Source organism: Tiliqua scincoides, chromosome 9 (assembly GCF_035046505.1).
Source record: "Tiliqua scincoides isolate rTilSci1 chromosome 9, rTilSci1.hap2, whole genome shotgun sequence".
Taxonomy (NCBI): Eukaryota; Metazoa; Chordata; class Lepidosauria; order Squamata; family Scincidae; genus Tiliqua; species Tiliqua scincoides.
Window position 1 is genome coordinate 18,123,589 of NC_089829.1, and position 18,382 is coordinate 18,141,970.

Sequence of the window (18,382 nt, forward strand, 5' to 3'; positions counted from 1 at the left end):
GCAAATTGATGGTGGGTTCCCAGTCTCATTATGTATGTATGTATGTATGTATTGGGGTTAAGGTTGAAGACCACAGTTCTAGGGCACGCTTTCAGGTCGCATGAAGTGAGGTGATGTGCACAAGGCCAGAGCACGCACTTGCACACTGGGGAGCAAAAGCCTCCGTTTTGCTCCCCCAGCCCTGAATGGTTCCGAAGGGGAGGGGCCGCTTGCACGCTGCGCTGAGGCGCCCTGCAAAACTCAGCGCTTTGCCCCCCTCTGGCTACCCTACTGGGTCTGTGCGATGACGATGCTGTCACTCCTCGCGTGGAACGGGGGGGCTCCTTCACCTTGGGATGGGTCAGCAGCTGGCGAGCATGGGGGGGTTTGCAGCCTGGAGTCCTTCTCAAGGTGTGCCTGCCTGCCTGCAAAGCACAAAGCAGCATTCCACCCCTTCCAGCTTCTCAGTGCCCCCCCCCCCCAAAAGAGAGGAGCAAAGTCACCCGGAGGGAATCCAAGCAGCTCCTCCTCCTCCCACCCCCGGCTGACTTAGTTAAAGTCATTGTTTGGCTTCAGCATTAACTGCATTCCAGAGGGACGCAGCGCCCCGTCTCCTTCCTCCTCCTCCTCCTCTCCGCATTCCTGCCCCACACAAAGAAGTCCCGCCCGGGCTTCCGCGCTGCTGCTTGCACGGTCCGCACCACAAGCCTGCTGCTCGCTCAGAGCCCCCTCCCTCCTTCCCTCCCACCCAAACTGGGGGGGTCCCCTCTCGCAGCAGCCCTTGGACCAGAGTGGTGGTGGTGGCGGCGGGGGAAAAGGCAGGGACCGAACCCCGAGGTCCAAATTCCTCCGCGCAGCGCGCCATTGACTCCCCCCCTCCAGCAAACTCGCATTGAAGCCTGGCAAAGTGAGACGGGAGGGGCGGGGGCTTGCCCGGCGGCGCGCCTCCCTCCTTCCCTCCCAGGCCGGGCTTCCCATGCACGGAGCCGGCGGTGCAGAGCGAGGCCGGGTGCCTCCGACGTGAGACTCTTGCGGGGAAGGAGGAGCGTGCTGCTGGGGCGGCAGCAGCACCCAACTCCAGCGGCTGGAAGAGGCAGGCAGGCAGGCGGGCGGGCGGGCGAGCTCTTCTCCTCCGGGGCGCTCGAGGGGACGGACCGGGGCAGGCGCTGCCGGAGGCGGCATGGAGAAGTACGAGGAGGGCTTGGCCAAAGCCAGCAGGCTCATGGCAGACCTGGCGCTCTACGAGGAAGGGCTCGGCAGGCGCAGGAGGGAGCAGCCGCAGCCGTCGGGGGAGCTGCTGGACGGGCGCTCCAAGAAGCAGCAGCACCAGCTGAACGGCGGTGGGGGGACTGCTGGGGGTGTTGGCTGCACCCTGGGCCCCCCACCGCCCTACCCGTCGGGAGAGGCCCCCGCGTCGACTTGCAGCCTCCCACTGCGCTCCTTGAACGGCGGCTGCAGTGAGGACGGCCCCTGTCCGCGCTCCGAGGTGGCGCTGCCCTGCTACAAGCGCTACTCCGCCGAGGGCTTCCCTCTGCGCGCTATAGGAGGCAGCCCGCGGGCCTCGACGTGCGAGGCTGGGGGCCGCTTCCCGCCTGCAGGAGGAGGCGGAGGGGGGCCGCCCTTGGCCAGCCCGCGGGGCAGCCTGGTGGTGCCGCCCGGCCCCCCCGTCGAGGCAGCGCTGAGCCCCCGCTCCAGCTACGCTAGCACGGCCAGCGACACCAGCAAGCACTCCGGCAGCAGCCCCCGGGCCAGCCTCGCCGGCTCCTCCGACGGCGGGGGCAACAGCAAGCCGGGCAGCAACCGCACCAGCGGCATCAGCATGGGCTACGACCAGCGGCACGTCAGCCCGCGCTCCTCCTCCTCCGGCACCGCGGACCTGGAGGGGGCGCCCTCGGGGCGCCACGGCCCCGGGGTGGCTGCGGGCTCGTCGTCGGGGGGCTGCGGCGCGGCGCTGGTCAGCCCCCGCTCCAGCATCTCCAGCCACAGTTCGCGCAGCTCGCGCAGCTCCCGGGGCTCGACGGGCGCCTACCCGGAGTTCCAGCTGCCCTCGCCCCGAGCGTCGCTGCTGCCCGAGGAGGGCCTGCTGCTGCTCGATCCCCCGGGGGACGGCGCCCCGCTGCCCCACGGGCCCCCCGGCGCCAAGTTCCGCATCCCCTACCAGGTCATGCCGTCCAGGGACAGCGGGCCCAGCCAGGCGGAGAAGAGGCTGGAGGCGCTCACCCTGGAGCTGGAGAAGGAGCTGGAGATGCACATGAAGAAGGAGTACTTCGGTGAGTGCCTGCCTGCAGGGGGAGGAGAGCCGACGGGCTGTCCACACTTACCTGTCCACACTTACCTTACTTACCACTTACCTGGGAGTAAGCCCCACTGACTGTGGTGGGATTTCCTTCTGAGTAGACGTGTGTAGGGATTGAGCTCCAAGACAGAGGAGAGGACAGCTGACTGGCTTTCTAGGGCTGCAGTCCCAGCCATACTTACCTGGGAATAAGCCCCATTGACTATAATGGAACTTTCTTCTGGGTAGACATGCAGGGTTGGGCTCCAAGCCCCTTGACAGAAGAGAGGAGAGTCGGCTGGCTTTCTAGGGCTGTAGTCTTTTCATTAATGATAATGGGCCTTACTTCGGAATAATCATGCATAGGGACTGGGCTCCAAGACCCTTGACAGAAGACAGTTCTTGGATTTGGTGAGGAGGGGAGAAGTCCCAGGTGTTTGTTCCACTTAAGGCTAAACTGGCACAAGATTTCTCCAGGATCCTGGTCAATAAAAGTAGCTTTCAATTTTCTGCCACATTTGGGGTTAGATTTCCATTTCACTTTTTCACATGGCCATCTGGATGAAACCATTTTGGATCCCAGTAGACAAAGATGAGGTCTCTGCCCTGTGGGTGCTTGCAACCTGTGCTGCCCCTGCTTTTCCTCCCATTCTTGCAATTCACAGAAATTGCAGAAACACCTGCTCTCTGGCTCCAAAGGGGTACCTGAAATTCCTGGTGCAATGTCCATTTCCAAGTTTCCTCCTTGTTGCAGTCGAGGCTTTAATGTTCAGAGTCCACCAGCTTTGGGCTTAAGGCCCAATCCTATCCAACTTTCCAGTACTGATGTAGCCATGCCAGCGGGGCATGTACTGCATCCTGTGGTGGGGCAGCACTAATGGAGGCTTCCTCCAGATAAGGGAACATTTGTTCTTTTACCTTGGGGTTGCATTGAAGCTGCATCAGTGTTGGAAAGTTGGATAGGATTGGGCCCTGAGTTTATGAATCCCTCTTCTCCAGAGTTTGGCTTCTCTTGCTGGAAGACCCATGAGCAAGTCTTTGGCTTCCAGGACTGGTAGACCTTGAATCAATATGCTTAAGAGTAGTCCTGAATGCTTTTCACGAAACCCCCTTCATGCCTTAAATCAGTGTCATTCAGGGTATTCAGTGTTGGTCTTCCAGGGGACATTACACTAGCCCTTGTTGACTGACAATAGGGCAGATGGCCTTCTCACACTACCCTCCTGCCTTTCACAGGGTTTGTTAAGGCAGTTCTTAAGTTGGGAGCCATATACAAGGAGCAGATGCTCCTGGTATTGAAGAAGAGACCTGGGGCATCTTTAAAGAGACTTGGCCTAAAAAGTATCTTGCAGTAGACTAAACATAATTACAAATGCAACTTAAATGAAAAGCCAGGTGTCTAAATACCCACTTGCTCAATTGCCTCTGGCTGGTCCTGGTGATTAGACGGGAGCTTTTGAAGCTGGAAGAAACCTGAGTCCCTCCCGCCCTGCTGTTGATGCACCAGAGAGCTGGACTTCTTGCCCAGACTTATTTAAGAAGACTAATCTTTAAAAAGATCTTGTGGACTAGGAACATTCATGGATTTGCAAGGCTGTGATAAGCCATAGACTGAGGCACCTCTTGTTGCTGCCGCTCCTATCCCCCAAAGCCTTCTCGACCTAGGTACATTCCAGGCCTTTCTCCTGCTGCTGCTCCCTGCTTCTCCTTGGGTTATAATGATGAGAGGGGATTTCTGTGAAATCACTTATTGAGTGGGATCAAAACTGTGTGCCACTTGCCCACTCTGCCACCACTCTCTCTCCTAGAGTGACCGTACCTGGCTGAGATTGCCTTCCCATGAAGCAAGGTGACACTTTGGGTGCTGTGAAGGACATAGTGGGGAACCTGATGTCTTCGGATGTTTTTCCTGCATAAACCCCCTTAAAATGAGCTAGAATTGTGCAGGAGTGGTTCAGTGCCCAGGAGAATATCCTGGTAGATTGGTTGAGCAATGACTTCATGGGGGGGGCATGTTTGAATGTCTTCACCACATGCGCCCAAATGCCTTGAGTCAGCATTCAGGAGCATGCCTGGGCTCTGAACAATCCTGGCTTTTGCAAACCATCTTTGGTCCTTTCCCCTCTACTAGCTTACCTGCAGTTCTCCTTGTGGATCAGTCTTAGAGCTTGCCTCTCCCACATTCTGCAGCTCTCAAATGAGAATTTCTTGCCTGTGGTTCATGCTCACAAAAATGCCAAAAGCATTTCCAACAAAGTTTTAAAAAGTTTTTTTTATTTTTATTCAGAATAAAAGACAGCCAGACAGGCTGGATTAGCTGCTACATGGCAGGGGAAGAGCTGGCTTCTGGCAAGCGGGTGCTGTCCAGACTTGTGCAACATGAAAGCCATGCAAGGCCTTTCAGCCAGAAATAATGCGTACCTGGGCTTGAGTGGAAAGCACTTTCCTTGCAGCAAGCCAGGTGCTTATGGAGAAGGCCCTTCATCACATTGCTGTCACATGAGCTTCTGATAATGTGCAAGGAGTACCTTCTCAGTGGTGGCCTGCCATATGTGGAACTCTCTTCCACTTGCGCTTAGATTAGCTCCCTCTCTGCAGGTGTTTCAGGAGCGCTTGAGAACCTTCCTCTTTCTTTGTACTTTTTCTGAGTTGAAGGAATTTTCCTTCCACCCTGACTCTTGTTTCCTCTTTTCCTTTGACTGGTGCTGCTTTCCCTTTTTCACACTGGTTGCTGTTTGACTTCTTGTGGCTATTTTAAAGTTGTTTTTACGTTCACGTGGTTATTTACAAGCCTGGCTTATGACTGAAGCAGCATATTGTAATTTCTACAATGGGTGGGCAAAAGTGAGATATAAGTATTTTAAATAAGATTTAAATAAGAACGCTGGCCATTCTAGTTAAATAGAGCCTTCATGTTCAGAGTGTACTTCTAAATAGTAGGTGCCTGGGACAAGCAGGGGAGAGTGTTGTCTTCCCTCCCTGCCTGTAAGTGTCCCAGAAGCACCTGGTTGGCCTCTGTTGCAAACAGGATGCTGGGAGAAATCAACCTCTGGTGTTGATCCAGCAGGGCTGTGCTTAAATTCTTTGCATGTCACAGGAGACAGCATGTTGCAGGGTTCCTGAGAGATTGGCAGCGGTTTCAGGGATACTTAGAGTGTTCCCACCTGCACTGTGTGTTTTGACATAATTGCTGCAGATTGGTGCAGGATCAAGGGCTCTGATGACCACCATAGACAGTGTGGCCTGTTCTTTGTGTGTCCACTTGGAGAAGGCCTTTCACTCATTGGCGGAGCACTTGCTTGGCATGCAGGAAGTCTTAGTGTGGATCCTGGCACCAGGTAGGGCTGGGAAGGACCCCTCTCCGTCCCTGGAGAACCGCTGCGAGTTAAATTGTTGGACAACTGGTCTGGCTCAGTGGAAGGCAACGTCCTGTGTTCCACATACAGTAGAACCTCTTTAAGTTGACCACCCAAGTGGAAGGCAATTGGTCAACATAGGGAGCCGGACAACATATGGGGAAAAAAGGCATTTAAATATTATCATGTTTTAGCTCCCAGGACAACAAATATAAGGCCAAGTTATTATTTAGAAACATTTTATTGCAAATATCAATGAAAATTTGTCCTCTTGTGATGCTTACAATTTATATCATCTATATCTATATCAAGAGACAGAGAATAAACAGCCCACAACCAGTGTTTAAAAAAAACCCTGAAAATTCATAAGCTTAAAAAAAATTGTAAGTTAAAAAAAATACTTGGTTTCATAGCAGACAGGCAGATCAATGCTATCCCTTGCCAGCATGTTACATAGCCCCAACAGCTAAAAAAAACCAAACACACTTTTTTACTTAGGCTGCCTGGCCTCCACTGGGTCTCCTTAGATTCACTAAATGCCAGAAGGTGTTTGATACGGTCCCTCACTAAAAGCTGTTGAGAAAACTCCACAGTCGGGGAATAAGAGGACAGGTCCTCTCATGGATTGGGAACTGGTTGAGGGCCAGGAAGCAGAGAGTGGATGTCAATGGGCAATTGATAAAAAAGTGGAGAGAGGTGGAAAGTGGAGTGCCTCAAGGATCTGTCCTGGGGCTGGTGCTTTTCAACATCTTCATAAATGACCTGGAAACAGGGATAAGCAGGGAGGTGGACAAGTTTGTGAATGACACTAAACTTTTCTGAGTGGTGAAGACCAGAAGGGATTGTGAAGTGCTCCAGAAGGATCTCTCCAAACCGGGAGAATAGGCAGCAAAATAGCAGTTGTGTTTCAGTATAAGTGTTAAGTAATGCACTGGTGATGGGAACCAAAGTGAAGAGGACCATGGCTTCACTATGCACAAGCAACCTCATGTCCCTCACAACTTGGTACATGTCCACGTACAGTCGGCAGCTGGAGCAGGTCTGTTGGCTATGTGCAGTGAGCCCACCTATAAAAACCCTTTCGCACTCATGATAGCAGGCTTAGGGGAAGGATTGTCGCTTGGCTTCTTGCTTTTCCAAGAAGGGACAAACCAGACATAACACAGGCCCACAGTATCGTGTTCATTTACATGCCCCAGTATCGCGTAATTTACCTTATGGAGGGTAAATTAATACTCTGTGCAATGGTCGAAATGGTCAAGATGCAACTTACGGAGGTGGTCAGCATATAGAGGTTGGTCTCCCATAATGTATATGCAGTGTCTGTCCATACTGTGAAAAGTAGGTCAACTTAAGGAGGTGGTCAATATAGAGAGGTGGTCAACTTTGAAGGTTTTACTGTACTTTCTATGTAGGGGAGATGTGATAAATGTCCATAAACTTATGAATGGTGTGGCAGGAGTGGATGGAAGCTTCCCCCCTTCACAGTATTGCCCAGTGACATGATTGACAGTAGGCAGACAAAAGGAAGTCCTCTTTTATGCCATGCCTAATTAACTTAAGGAATTCACAGCCACGTGACTTGATGAGATGGCTTTCAGAACCGTAATGGGTCTCTTGTTAGCCATGATCTCACGAGGGAATATTCTGAGGCCACATATCTCTGAATACTTGATACTAGGGACAAAACTATGGAAGGCTATCTTGTCTTCCTTGTATCAGTCTGGGAGAGACAGCAATGGGCAGTGAGGGGGCAGTTGCTATCTCCGTTTTCCCAATCTCACAGGTATGGTAAGGAAGACATGGAAGAAGTTGGTGTATAGCTGCCCTTGGCTCCTTGGTGATGGGTGGGATACAACTGAATAAAGATACATTTTAGAATGCTATGATGAAGCTATGCAAAGCGGAATGAAGGCTGCTTGTATGATTAGCCTGCCAGGCACCAGCAGCTTTGCAAAAGGAAGTGTGGCATTCATTTTTAGCAAGTTATGCGGTGCTTAATTTGTAGCTTTTGGTGTTTGGTCGCAAGTTAGCTCGGAGACCAGATGTTCTGATGTGGAGGCCTTGGAAGGGGAGGTGGAAAGGGGCCTCCAAGAAAAAAAAAACTGGAATGGGAACAAAGTTTAGAGGGCTTAACACTTCGCATCGCAGTGTTAACCAGCCTCAGGCTGGTGCTCCATCTGTGTCAGGCAAGTGTGGTTGTGATATGTTAAACTCTTTTAATGCACAGGATCCATTGTTTTTGTCCCCAAAGTGGTGCACTTTTGGCATGGAACATGGTGCTTGTCAAGATGGCATCTCGAGAAGAAAGGATCCTTTTATTTTTTTAACCCAGGGGTCTCCAAACTTTTCGGCCGAAGGGCCGCATCAAATATCTGGCACAGTGTCAAGGGCCAGGAAAAAAAAAATTAAATATAAATTTTAAATAAATACATTAGAGATGGAACTTAGATGAATGAATAAATGAATGGGTTCAAAAGTCCAGGACTTCTCCAAGCATGAACACAACCCAAGAAATAAAGCACACATTTAAGTGGATATCCTTTCCCTCACCCCACGACTCTGGTTGTGTTTGGTCAGCTGGGCCAGAGGTGCTCAGGAGATCAGACTGGCCACAGGGTGGATAGACTCACCATGGGCCGCTTCTGGCCCCTGGGCCGGGGTTTGGACACCCCTGTTTTAACCTATGTTGCTTTGCTTACAGCATTCTATGGAAATGGTTTTCAGATTGGATTCTGAATGAAAATTTCAGTAATAGCGGTCTGTTTTTCCTGAAAGCAGCCTCCAGCATGGGTGCTTCCAGATGAGGGGCTTTTACTGGTTACTTGTTGGTTTTCAGCAACATCTAGAATTGCAGCTGGCTTGCCACACTTTAGCAGACACTGTTCTTTTTGCTCCATTCACTCTTGTGGGCTTGATACAGGGAGTATTCCTCCCTCCCTCCTCTTGCCCCATTGCAGTAGTGTTTATTCCCAGGTATGCACAGAAAGTGGGCTCAGGATGTAGCCTTTGGTCCTCAAAATGTCCCACGCTTTGTCTTGAAAGTAGCCACATTCTTGAAGCGGCAATTGAGGCAATTCTTAAATCTTTTCCTGAAACAGTTTCCGTTCTTCCTGCCCAGCTTCCCCATCCGTCTCCCCCCCCAATTTAAATCTTTATTAGTGCAGTTGCGCCTTGCCTTATAAACAAAGGACCAAAAAGCATCACAGTGCTGCTTTAAAAATGCCAGCAGTTTTCAACCACTGTACCACTCTGCAATGCTAAACCTTTGTCTGGGCTGTATAAGATGGCAGGTGGGGGCTTGTGTGATGAACACCCTCCCTCCACTTAAAAGAACAATTCTCACCTAGACAACTAGCTGTTTGGTGAGAAGAGTAGGATTGAACCCTTCGCACAAGATGGGCAGGCCAAGGATTAGCTTTCTGACCTCCTAACCTCACTGATCAGCTTACTTTCGATGTGATAATTATTCTTTTTTTAAAATGGGGCAACATTCCATTATGCTATCAGATTGCATTCCCCACCTGCAATCTGAAGTGGAAAAACCCAAGGTCCACAGGTATGCTGCAGGAGTTTGGAGGACGGTGGCTGAAAATTGCTAAAAGCTTTTCCGGGTTCTGCAGCTCTGTTTCTAGGGCAACTATCTGTAGTAATCAGTTGTCTGTCCCTTTTCCTCCAATGATTCTGCTCACAAAGGAAAAGGGACAGACAATTCATTACTGCAGATAGTTGCCCTAGAAATAGACCTGCAAAACCTGGAAGAGTCTCCTGGAACCTGGAAGTGACCTCACTTCCAGGTCACTTCACTTCTCCAAGAGGAGAAGGCCATAGAGAAAACCATAGTGTGCCATGAGAAGAAAAATTTGAAAATTTTTGCCCTAGAGGCTGCTGCTTGATTTATAAATGCCAAGGGGTATGGCTGTAGCAGTGCTCCCCCCCCAATAGCAACTTGTTTAACCCTTTCCAGAACCATCAAATTGGGTCATGATCCACAGTTTGAGATCATCTAGTTTGACGGATAACCCGGGTAGTCTTTGAGGAGTAGTAGGCATTTGATTGATCTAGTAGCCTTTTAACTCACCTTCTGGAGACTGATTCCCATAAAGCATTGTGTATGACAAAAATATACAATAAAGTATGCAATAAATAAAGAAGATTCAATAAATAAAGAAGATTCACATAGCGCTTTTATTATGAACTGGATGCAACACTTGCACCTGAAAGGGTGGTGGATAGAGAGATCATCCTGAAATGTGAATACAGCAATACCTTGCATTTTTGTCTGGTTAGGGACCAGACAAAACTAGAAATGTGACTTGGGCAGCCTTCCAGTGCAGGCATCTATGGCTTATGTTGTTGAGAAACTCTGGTTTGATTGGTCACTTTTTTGGGATGCTTGTGAGACTGTCTCAATTTCCGGGCCTTAAAAAAGGCCTTGATCATTATTTTTCGCTTAATTAAGGGAACGTAAATGGTCCAGTTATGAATTGGTGGTCACTGTGCCCCTGCACCTCACTTCTGTGAATTAAGATCCACATAGGAAGGATGACTGCATTTGTCACTATCACGACATCAGTCCATTCTTCCCATTCATTCCTCAGATACTCCGATGCTTTCTAGGCATGCTCTCTGTATTGCAGGAAGCTGCTTGCAGGCCTGCAGTTGCTGTAAGAGAGGAGACCCATAGTGTCATGACTCCGGTTATCCTCCCTTTCCCAAGGGAGGAAATTGCTGGGATAGTTTTAATCTTGTGGTCTTGCATTCCAGTTCTTAGGGAGGGAAATCTTGACCTGATTGTGTAAGATGAAACAGCTCCACAACACGGTTGTGGGCTTCCAAAACAGATACAGGTAATAGGGTACAGCTGGAAAATGTAGTTTGTGTTGAAGCCCAATAAATCAGGCCCACATCCATTGTTTTGTTAATCTTGTCTAGAAACTAATTTTATGGGGCCGTCCAGAAAACAGCTTAAGGTGCAACTTGATCTTTTCCAGAATAAGTCCCCCAGGACTGCCAGCTGTGGCCTGGTATTGATGCTTATCAAGATTATAGGCTGGATGAACTTGTTAGCCGCAACCTCATACGTATATTGACTGTAGACTTGTGAATCTTACAGCATTCCCAAAGGAACCTTTTGTGCTGATTCACCCCACTCCACCCCACCCCAAATATGACTGTCATTAGCATTTCAGCTTTGAATACGTTCACACTGAATCCTGCACTAACAGCCGTGTGTAGAATCTATGACTTGTTTACCTGTTCAAGGATAAATGGGAGGTTATTCAAAAGTCACTAGCCCTTGCCAACTGATAATATGATATCAACATACATGCCACCTTATGCAACAGGAGGGGATGGGTCTTTACCCTGGATTGCTTTACCCTGTGTAACTCTGGGTCGCACAGGGAAGCAGCAGAGGAAGGGGGTCAGTGGGAGGACAAGGAAAGAATCTGTGATAGTTTCAGGTGCTGAAGCTTAGGTACTTTAGGGAATGAGAATGAAGGGGTGGTCTCAGAGACTTCACGGAAAACATGGGTTTTAAGATGGGATTTGAAGGTTCTGAGTGTGGAAGTGTTCCACAGGTGTTCAAGAAGAGGCATCAACGAAGAAGTGTAGATGGTGGAGGGGGCAGAAGCGTAACGCACTGCACCAGCGCTGGAGCACTGACCTCATGCATAATGTCGTGATGTCACTTTCAGGTTCTCCCCTGAGGAGGGGTCACTCTCTGCATCATCTCCATGTCCTCATTTCCTTCTCCTGTGGAGGCTTCTCTCTGAAGGAGAACGAACAGGTGGCGCAAAACTGACAGCACCTCATCCTCCACCTAACTATGGTGGAGTCTGAGGGGCAGTCATGTTCCCCCACTTTGCATAGCACCCAGGGCAGGTTCTGCCCTAGTTACACCACTGGGAGGGAGCAGGAGTTCTTTTGGGCAGTTGAGATGCTCATTGACTCGGATTTTATTTGAATGCCCTTAAGGATTTATAGGTGGTTGTTGGTCAAGTAGGGAAAAAGAATTCCACCATCTAAAGTTCATCCTGGGAAGACACATAATAACCTGTGAATGAGCCAAGATAATTGGGAAAGGGTTTGGGCTGAGAGCTGGTTCAGACTCTGCAAACTAGTGGGGAAAGAACAGAGACACCATTTGCTTCTGGAATAGGCCCCCCTCTTCATCAGGGAGGTCTTCAGGCTCTACTTTGGGAAGTTACTTACCTAATATTTTTCCTTCTTTCACCTGCTATCTCAGTGGGTCTTACTTTGCTCCCTGGCAGAGAATGGCAGACATGCAGGTATCTCAGATGTTAGGCCCCAAGGTATGCCAAGTCCTGGGGCGCAGACTAGTTGGGGACCCTTGTGTGCGCACAAACTACCCTTTCTGGGGTACTCCCAGGCTTGTGTCACCCCCCACCGCACAGGCCCCAGCTTACCTGGAGGGACTATGGTGATGGCAGCATGCGGAGTTCTTCAAACTCACAAGAGTTTGTGTGGTACCAGTGAGCTCCAAGATAACCTGTTGTGTTTTTGTCATTTGTTCCTTCCTCATCCTGTCTTTTTATTACACATATATTGCAGTATTTTCCAGGAACACTCTATCAGCTTAAAGTTCGATAAGCCTTTCCTGATCAAGAGGATATTGGATTTTCCCCAGGGTTTTTTTTGCAGTAAAGGTGATTCTGAGCAGTGACTATTGGCTCCTCTTGGCCTGCTTAGAGGAAGGACATATGTAGTTGACCTTTCGGTATTCAAGTCTTTACAGGGCCACTGGGGGTGTTGTGCCTGCATTCAATGCTCCATAAGTGCATAGCGGAGTCCTCCATACTACACATGATGTGCTGGTTGCCTGTGCATACTGGGAAGGCAGGGCTGTGTGGGATCCTCCTGTTTGCAGTTCACTGCATCCAGCCTAGAGTGTGGTATGCAGCTCATGCTGCTTCTCATCCTACTGGAATGCTTCCTTCCTGCTGAAACCTCGCTCCATGTTTCTCTGGAATTTATATTCAGTCAGTAATGTGACGAGCAGTGTGAGCCAGCAAACCCTCGGAAAAGATGCTGTAACTCATCGGGACAACTAGTGAGTGAGAGAGAGAGCTCGAACCCTACCCGAACCATCATGTGGTTTCATTTAGCAATCAGCCAAAAGCTACTGTGTTTTCTTTGTGTCTTGAAATACTCCTGATCTGATGAATAACATAACTTAGGATGTTTCAAACATTTGGATTGTCTGCAAGGAAACCGACGGGTATCTCCCAAGCAGTTCGTCTGACTATGTCAGAACTTACAAAGCATACACGAGCAGTTTCCTTTCCTTGACTGCTGAGGCCAGGAAACATTTTCTGTCCTCTGGGAACTGTGTGAAGCAGAGAGGGGGAGAAAAATACAGTTGGAGCCCTATTTCAGGAAATGGAACAGCTGTCAAAGGAGTTTAGATTGGTGAGATTTATGTGGGAGCTGGTCTGATCTAGTGAACCAAGTTGGATCCCAGAGCTTGGGTTCAGCTCCTAGCATGGCTCCACAGCTGTGGGAAGTTGGCTGTGATGCCCACTGTAAACTGAGAAGTAGGATCCTGCAAATGGGCACGGCTCCCTGAATTGCAAATTCAGGTGGTGACTTGTGCAGGCCACAAGGGCAGCTTTCGTATTACCTTTAACGCAAAGCCAGTGGTGGCGGTTCACACACTGATCTGAGTCAAGGGGTGAGAGATCAAGTGATGGGCCTATATGTGTGAATCCTCTCGTAACCCATTTGTAACTGATCTTGTAACTCTGGCAGCACCTCCAAGGAGGACTGAGAAAAATTCCTGCCTGAAACCATGGGGAGCTGCTGCCAACTAGTGCTGACGGTACTGAGCTAGGTGGACCAAGGGTCTGACTTGGAAGACAGCAGCTTCTTATAGCTTTGGAAAAAGCTGCCGGTCAGGTGGTGATGTTGGAGGAAGGCTCTCCTTGGAACGGTTGATGGCACAGTCATTTGAGATGCTGCTGCTAGATCATGTGTGGCAACCAACACAGGCTTTTACAGTGGACAACTTTCTCCATCCCCATTTGTGTTCCTTGTAAGATTTCCAAAAGCCTTTCCTTGGCCTGCTTCTGCCTACTTAGAGCTCATTTAAGCTGGACTTCTCTCAGCCAGATGGCCACGGCGGTCCCTAATACTCCAAGCTGCTGTTACCTGCTAACAACCTTCAAGATGTGGCATTTTTAAACAAAGAGCACATGAGAGACTGTCAGTTATTGCTTGTTCCTCTGAAGTCTTCATTCTGGAGGCCACATCTGTTTGCAATGAAATGCTTGTCTTGTCCCATTTGTTCAGTAAAGTAGGCTAGGGTCAGCTCTGCCAGCTTTGCACATATATGGAGTTTTTCCTCATGTGAAGAATCGCAACCCATGCTGCAGAGCCCTTGAGGCAGCAAATGGATGATGTGATCGGTGGCAGTTGTTTCTTCCCCTGCATCAACACTCAGACTTATGCATGCCCATGTCTGTACAGCTACTTTACTCTGTGCAGAGCATATAGTGTTGAACAGGAAATACAACTATGGGGGGTGGGAGTATAAACGTATTCAACCCCCCAAAAAATCTGTGGGGCAGAGGAAAGTGTAGCCAACAACCTGGCCTGCAGCGGCCACCCGTTTGCTGTTGTTCAAGGTGCCTCCTATACTGGCCATCTGGATTCCTTATTAATTTTCCTCATTTTAATATCGCCTTTCTTCAGGGTGGGGTACATGGTTCCTTCTCCCCTTTTGTCCTCACAACAATCCTGTGAAGTAGTGAGGCTGAGAGATAGTGACTGGCCCGAGGTCACCCAGGAAGCTTCATCACTGAGCCCGAATCACTATACCATCCTGGCTCTGTCCCTTAGGGAATGGTGCTTGCATACATAGTGTTCATAAGAAGCAGTTGCAGCCAGGATTGGGGCATCATTGGAAGAGGAGGAAATGAGACAAGTCTTCCTGAAAGTCACTTGGACAGACTTAGGGCCCAGTGCTATGCTGCTCACTTGCTCTGTGGTACAGCAGTGCCAAAATGGCTGCTGCTGTATCCTGCGGGGCAAGTGGCACAAGTCTCTTCATCAGCACCTCTTCCTTCTCGGTCACCAGAATTTGCCTTATGGCACATATGCAACAGCTGTTGCCCGGGAAGCATGCACATGAGTGGTGCTACGTGGGTGGTGGATCCAGCTGTTAGTCAACTTGATGTAACTCACAGGGATGAAGGGGCAGTCTGTTGGAGACTATATGGCTTGAACCAGGATCCTCAGAAAGAAGGGCTGGGACCTGGCTTGGGGGAGCCAGCATGGGGTGTCTGCACCCAGACCAGTTTTACTATCCCACATCCAGGCTAAGCCTGTAGCACAGTTCCTTTGGGGTGCCAGAATACCCCAGCAAGCTGCAGATGTGACACTGGCAATTGGGGTTTCTCCTGGTGGGAACCGATCATCATCTTTGTAACTAAGCATGGCTGCACAAAGGCATGCCTCCTTCTGGATGTCATGAAGCTCTGGCTAGAGGCAGATATCTCAAGGGAACCTAGGAAAGCACACCTGGATCCTGCCAAGTTGGGGCTCCTTGAGCAATCAGCGGCCCATTGCAAATATCAAGAGAGGCAGCTGTCACAGTTGACCTTTTCTCTGTCATATACTAAAATCTGACTCATGTGAAATGAGGAAGAAACACGGGAAAAGTCTGGCCAAGGTGCAGAAGGGGGCTGTCATAGTCTGTGACATTTAAAGCCCAAGGTATTTGTGGGCTTGCTGACAGACGGGCAACCCTCTTGACTGCAGTGTTTTCACTGGAAGCATTTCTGGTTTTCAAAAGGAGGCAGGTAGAGTGCGTTGAGGAAGGACTTGGTTTTTCCTGTGTGTCTTGGAGGGCGTGCATCCCTTTCACCGAAAGGTTTGTTTGTGTCTGTTAGCATTAACTGATCCACAATTGCTGTATCCTGAAGTGATTTGGGCACATCAGTCACCTGTCAAAAGGACTCAAAAGCTGGAACACATGGTAGCATTTTGCTCAGGTATCCAAGGTCATTCTTGAACCAGCTTGAAATTGGTACTCTTGCAGTGACCTGCTCCACTCATTGCCTGAGACTAGGGCGGGGGTTCTCTCGGCTGCCTTTTCACCAGGGCTTCAGGGTAACAGAGGAGCCTACAGCTACCAATGTGTTTGACATCAGAAAGTCTACCAAGGGCGTGCCACGTTCTTCTCCGGTGCCTTCTGTTTTTACACCTCATGGTCTACTGGGGCTGATTTTTGTGGTGAATGCCTGAACCATCACTGATGGTTGGCCAGTGCAAAAGGACTGAAAAGCATGTCAGGCATGTTGCCATTTTGTGGAACATGGCAGTGCAGCAATAGGCAGAGTTACAACTAATCAATGGAGAGTGAATTCAGCTGCTGTAGGTGGCAGATATTTTTGACCTGAGTGCAGATTTTAGGCACCCCAAGAAGCAAATGGTTTCCTTCCTTTCAGCTTGCAGGTTTCCACTGGTACAACCTGCTGAGTAATTGGATCAGAAAAGCTTCTCACTTTCCAACTTGCAGTCAGCAGAAAGGAGATTGTCCTATTCTTTTCCCTTAACTGCCTTTGCTCTGCCATACAAGTTTTATACTTTTTTCCAGGCAACTTCTGAAACAGTTGCTTCTGCCATAGTTCAGGGATGGCTGATGTAATTCTACATGCCCCAGTGTTGTCACTGCTAGTTTGATGAATTAGCATTGAATCCCCTCTCCATCTTTTAACATCTGTAGCCACAGTTTATGCACATGTTGACACGTTTGATGTGCCTGACCAATTTTGAACTTGCAGAGAATCTTTTGGAATTGTGTTCGATGTTTCTGTCTTGATCTGGGATGGCAACTCAATTTTTTCTCTGACATACAAAGTGGTCTTCTGCTACATCAGACCCCTGCTCCATCTAGCTCCTTATTGTCAGCATAGGAACATAAGAAGAGCCTCGCTGGATCAGGCCAAAGACACATCTTGTCCAGCTTCCTGTATCTCATAGTGGCCCACCAAATGCTTCAGGGAGCAAACAACACACACAACCTGTGTCCTGGTGCCCTCCCCTTCATCTGGCAATCTGAGGGAGCCTACCTCTAAAACCAGGAGCTTGCATATACCTACCATGACTTGCAACCCGTAATGAACTTTTTCTCCAGAAATTTGTCCAATCCCCTCTTAAAGGCATCTAGGCAAGATGCCATCACTACTTCCTGTGGCAAGGAGTTCCACAGACTAATTACATACCTGGTTAAGAAATATTTTCTTTCGTCTGTCCTAGTTGATGGGCAGTAGTTCTCCAGGGCTCCGGGTTGGATTTTTCTTGGTTCGACCTGGATACTAAGAATTGAACCTCTGCCACTGCTCTACAACATGTGTACCTGTCACAGAAGTGAGGCCACGGTCTCATGTGTGTTCATGGCTCCAGTCTCCCACTGCTCCTGTAAACAGACTGAGTCGCTCTGGATTTTGGAGGCCGAAGTAGGAGTCTTGTTGACTTAATGTAGAACTCACCTTTCTGTTCAGCTTCAAAGCAAAGCTGTGAAATGAAAGTTGGAAGAAAGTAAAGCATTAACATCAAAAAGAAACACAACAGTTTTCTTTAATTCAGTCTAGCTTCTAGTTTTAGAAATGTAATTGTGACAGAGATCTACCTATTCTGAACTGGGGGCAGGGAAGAATTTAGTTGCATCACCTTTTTAAGTCTCTTAATGCAGATGTTGAAGATTTTTCAGGGTTGATTTTGTACGTCCACCAAGTTTTCCACCATTGAAGTCTGTTTGTTTTATTGATTTGTTCTTTGCCTTTTGGTGCAGATGTGCGCTCAAGGTTTAAATAAAGTGTCCGTTTGCTAACATAAAGTGACTGTACAAATGCAAAATAAAAACACAAAAAACCATAGGTAGCTGTGTTGGTCCATTAAGAGGGGGGAAAAACATGAAAAGCCATGGTCTCCTGACACCTTTATCAGAATCAACCAAATAAATGCAAAAACTTCCGATATGGCACATGGATGCAATTTCCCATTGAATGTACATGTGGAGCAGGCCCAAGTAGATTCTGAAAGTGGGTGAGCAGTTCTCATTGTGAATTTGGGTGATAGTAGCTTTTGCAGATGCTGTTGTTGGTCCTTTTCAGTTCTGTGAATTGCTCCTAGTCTTGCTCTTTTGGCAAGGTTTAGAGATCTACTGAGCAACGAGATCTTGCCATATTCCAAAACTCCCAGCACTGTGAGCTGGTTTGCCAGGAGAGATTCCTGGGGGTCATCAGCTTCTGAATTGCACAGGAAGGTCCAGTTCTGGCATGCATTTTTGAACGGGCAGCCCTTTTGCTAGAACTGTGTCACTCTGTTTTGACATGGAGAGGCTTTTGAAATTTTCCTCCTGTGAGACTTGCAACTTGCAGTACTAGAGACAAAAAAGCGAACTGAGATGGGGTGGGGTGGGGCAGGGGGAATGAGAAGTTTCACGGCAGGGTTCGGTCTACCACTTGGATGCATTCCAGGCTACTTTACCAAATGGCAACGTATTCTGAAGAGCGTGGCTACTTTTGTTTTTAGTTCCTCATAGTTACTGGAGATGCAGTACCTCTTCCTAAGGGAGTAGTCACATGGTCTGAAAACACTGGTTCTACCCCCCCATCCTCTTGAGTAGTGGAGAACACTTGAGAACCAACTTTCTTTCTGACCTAGGTTAAGTTGTTGCTATGTAGGTCAGTTCTAAATCTGTCACACGGAGGACTGAAGTAGTATAAGTTCCCGTGTGATGGCT

At 48.9% G+C, this 18,382-nt stretch overlaps 1 protein-coding gene across 1 annotated transcript in view; it reads left to right on the forward strand.

The window, feature by feature from the left end:
• Positions 1-887: 887 nt before the first annotated feature.
• Positions 888-18,382, forward strand: part of WTIP (WT1 interacting protein) — a 70,243-nt gene continuing 52,748 nt past the window's right edge. The window contains exon 1 of the mRNA XM_066637486.1: positions 888-2,249. Coding sequence (XP_066493583.1) covers positions 1,160-2,249 — 1,090 coding nt within the window. The 5' untranslated portion in view covers positions 888-1,159. The remainder of the gene's footprint in view (positions 2,250-18,382) is intronic.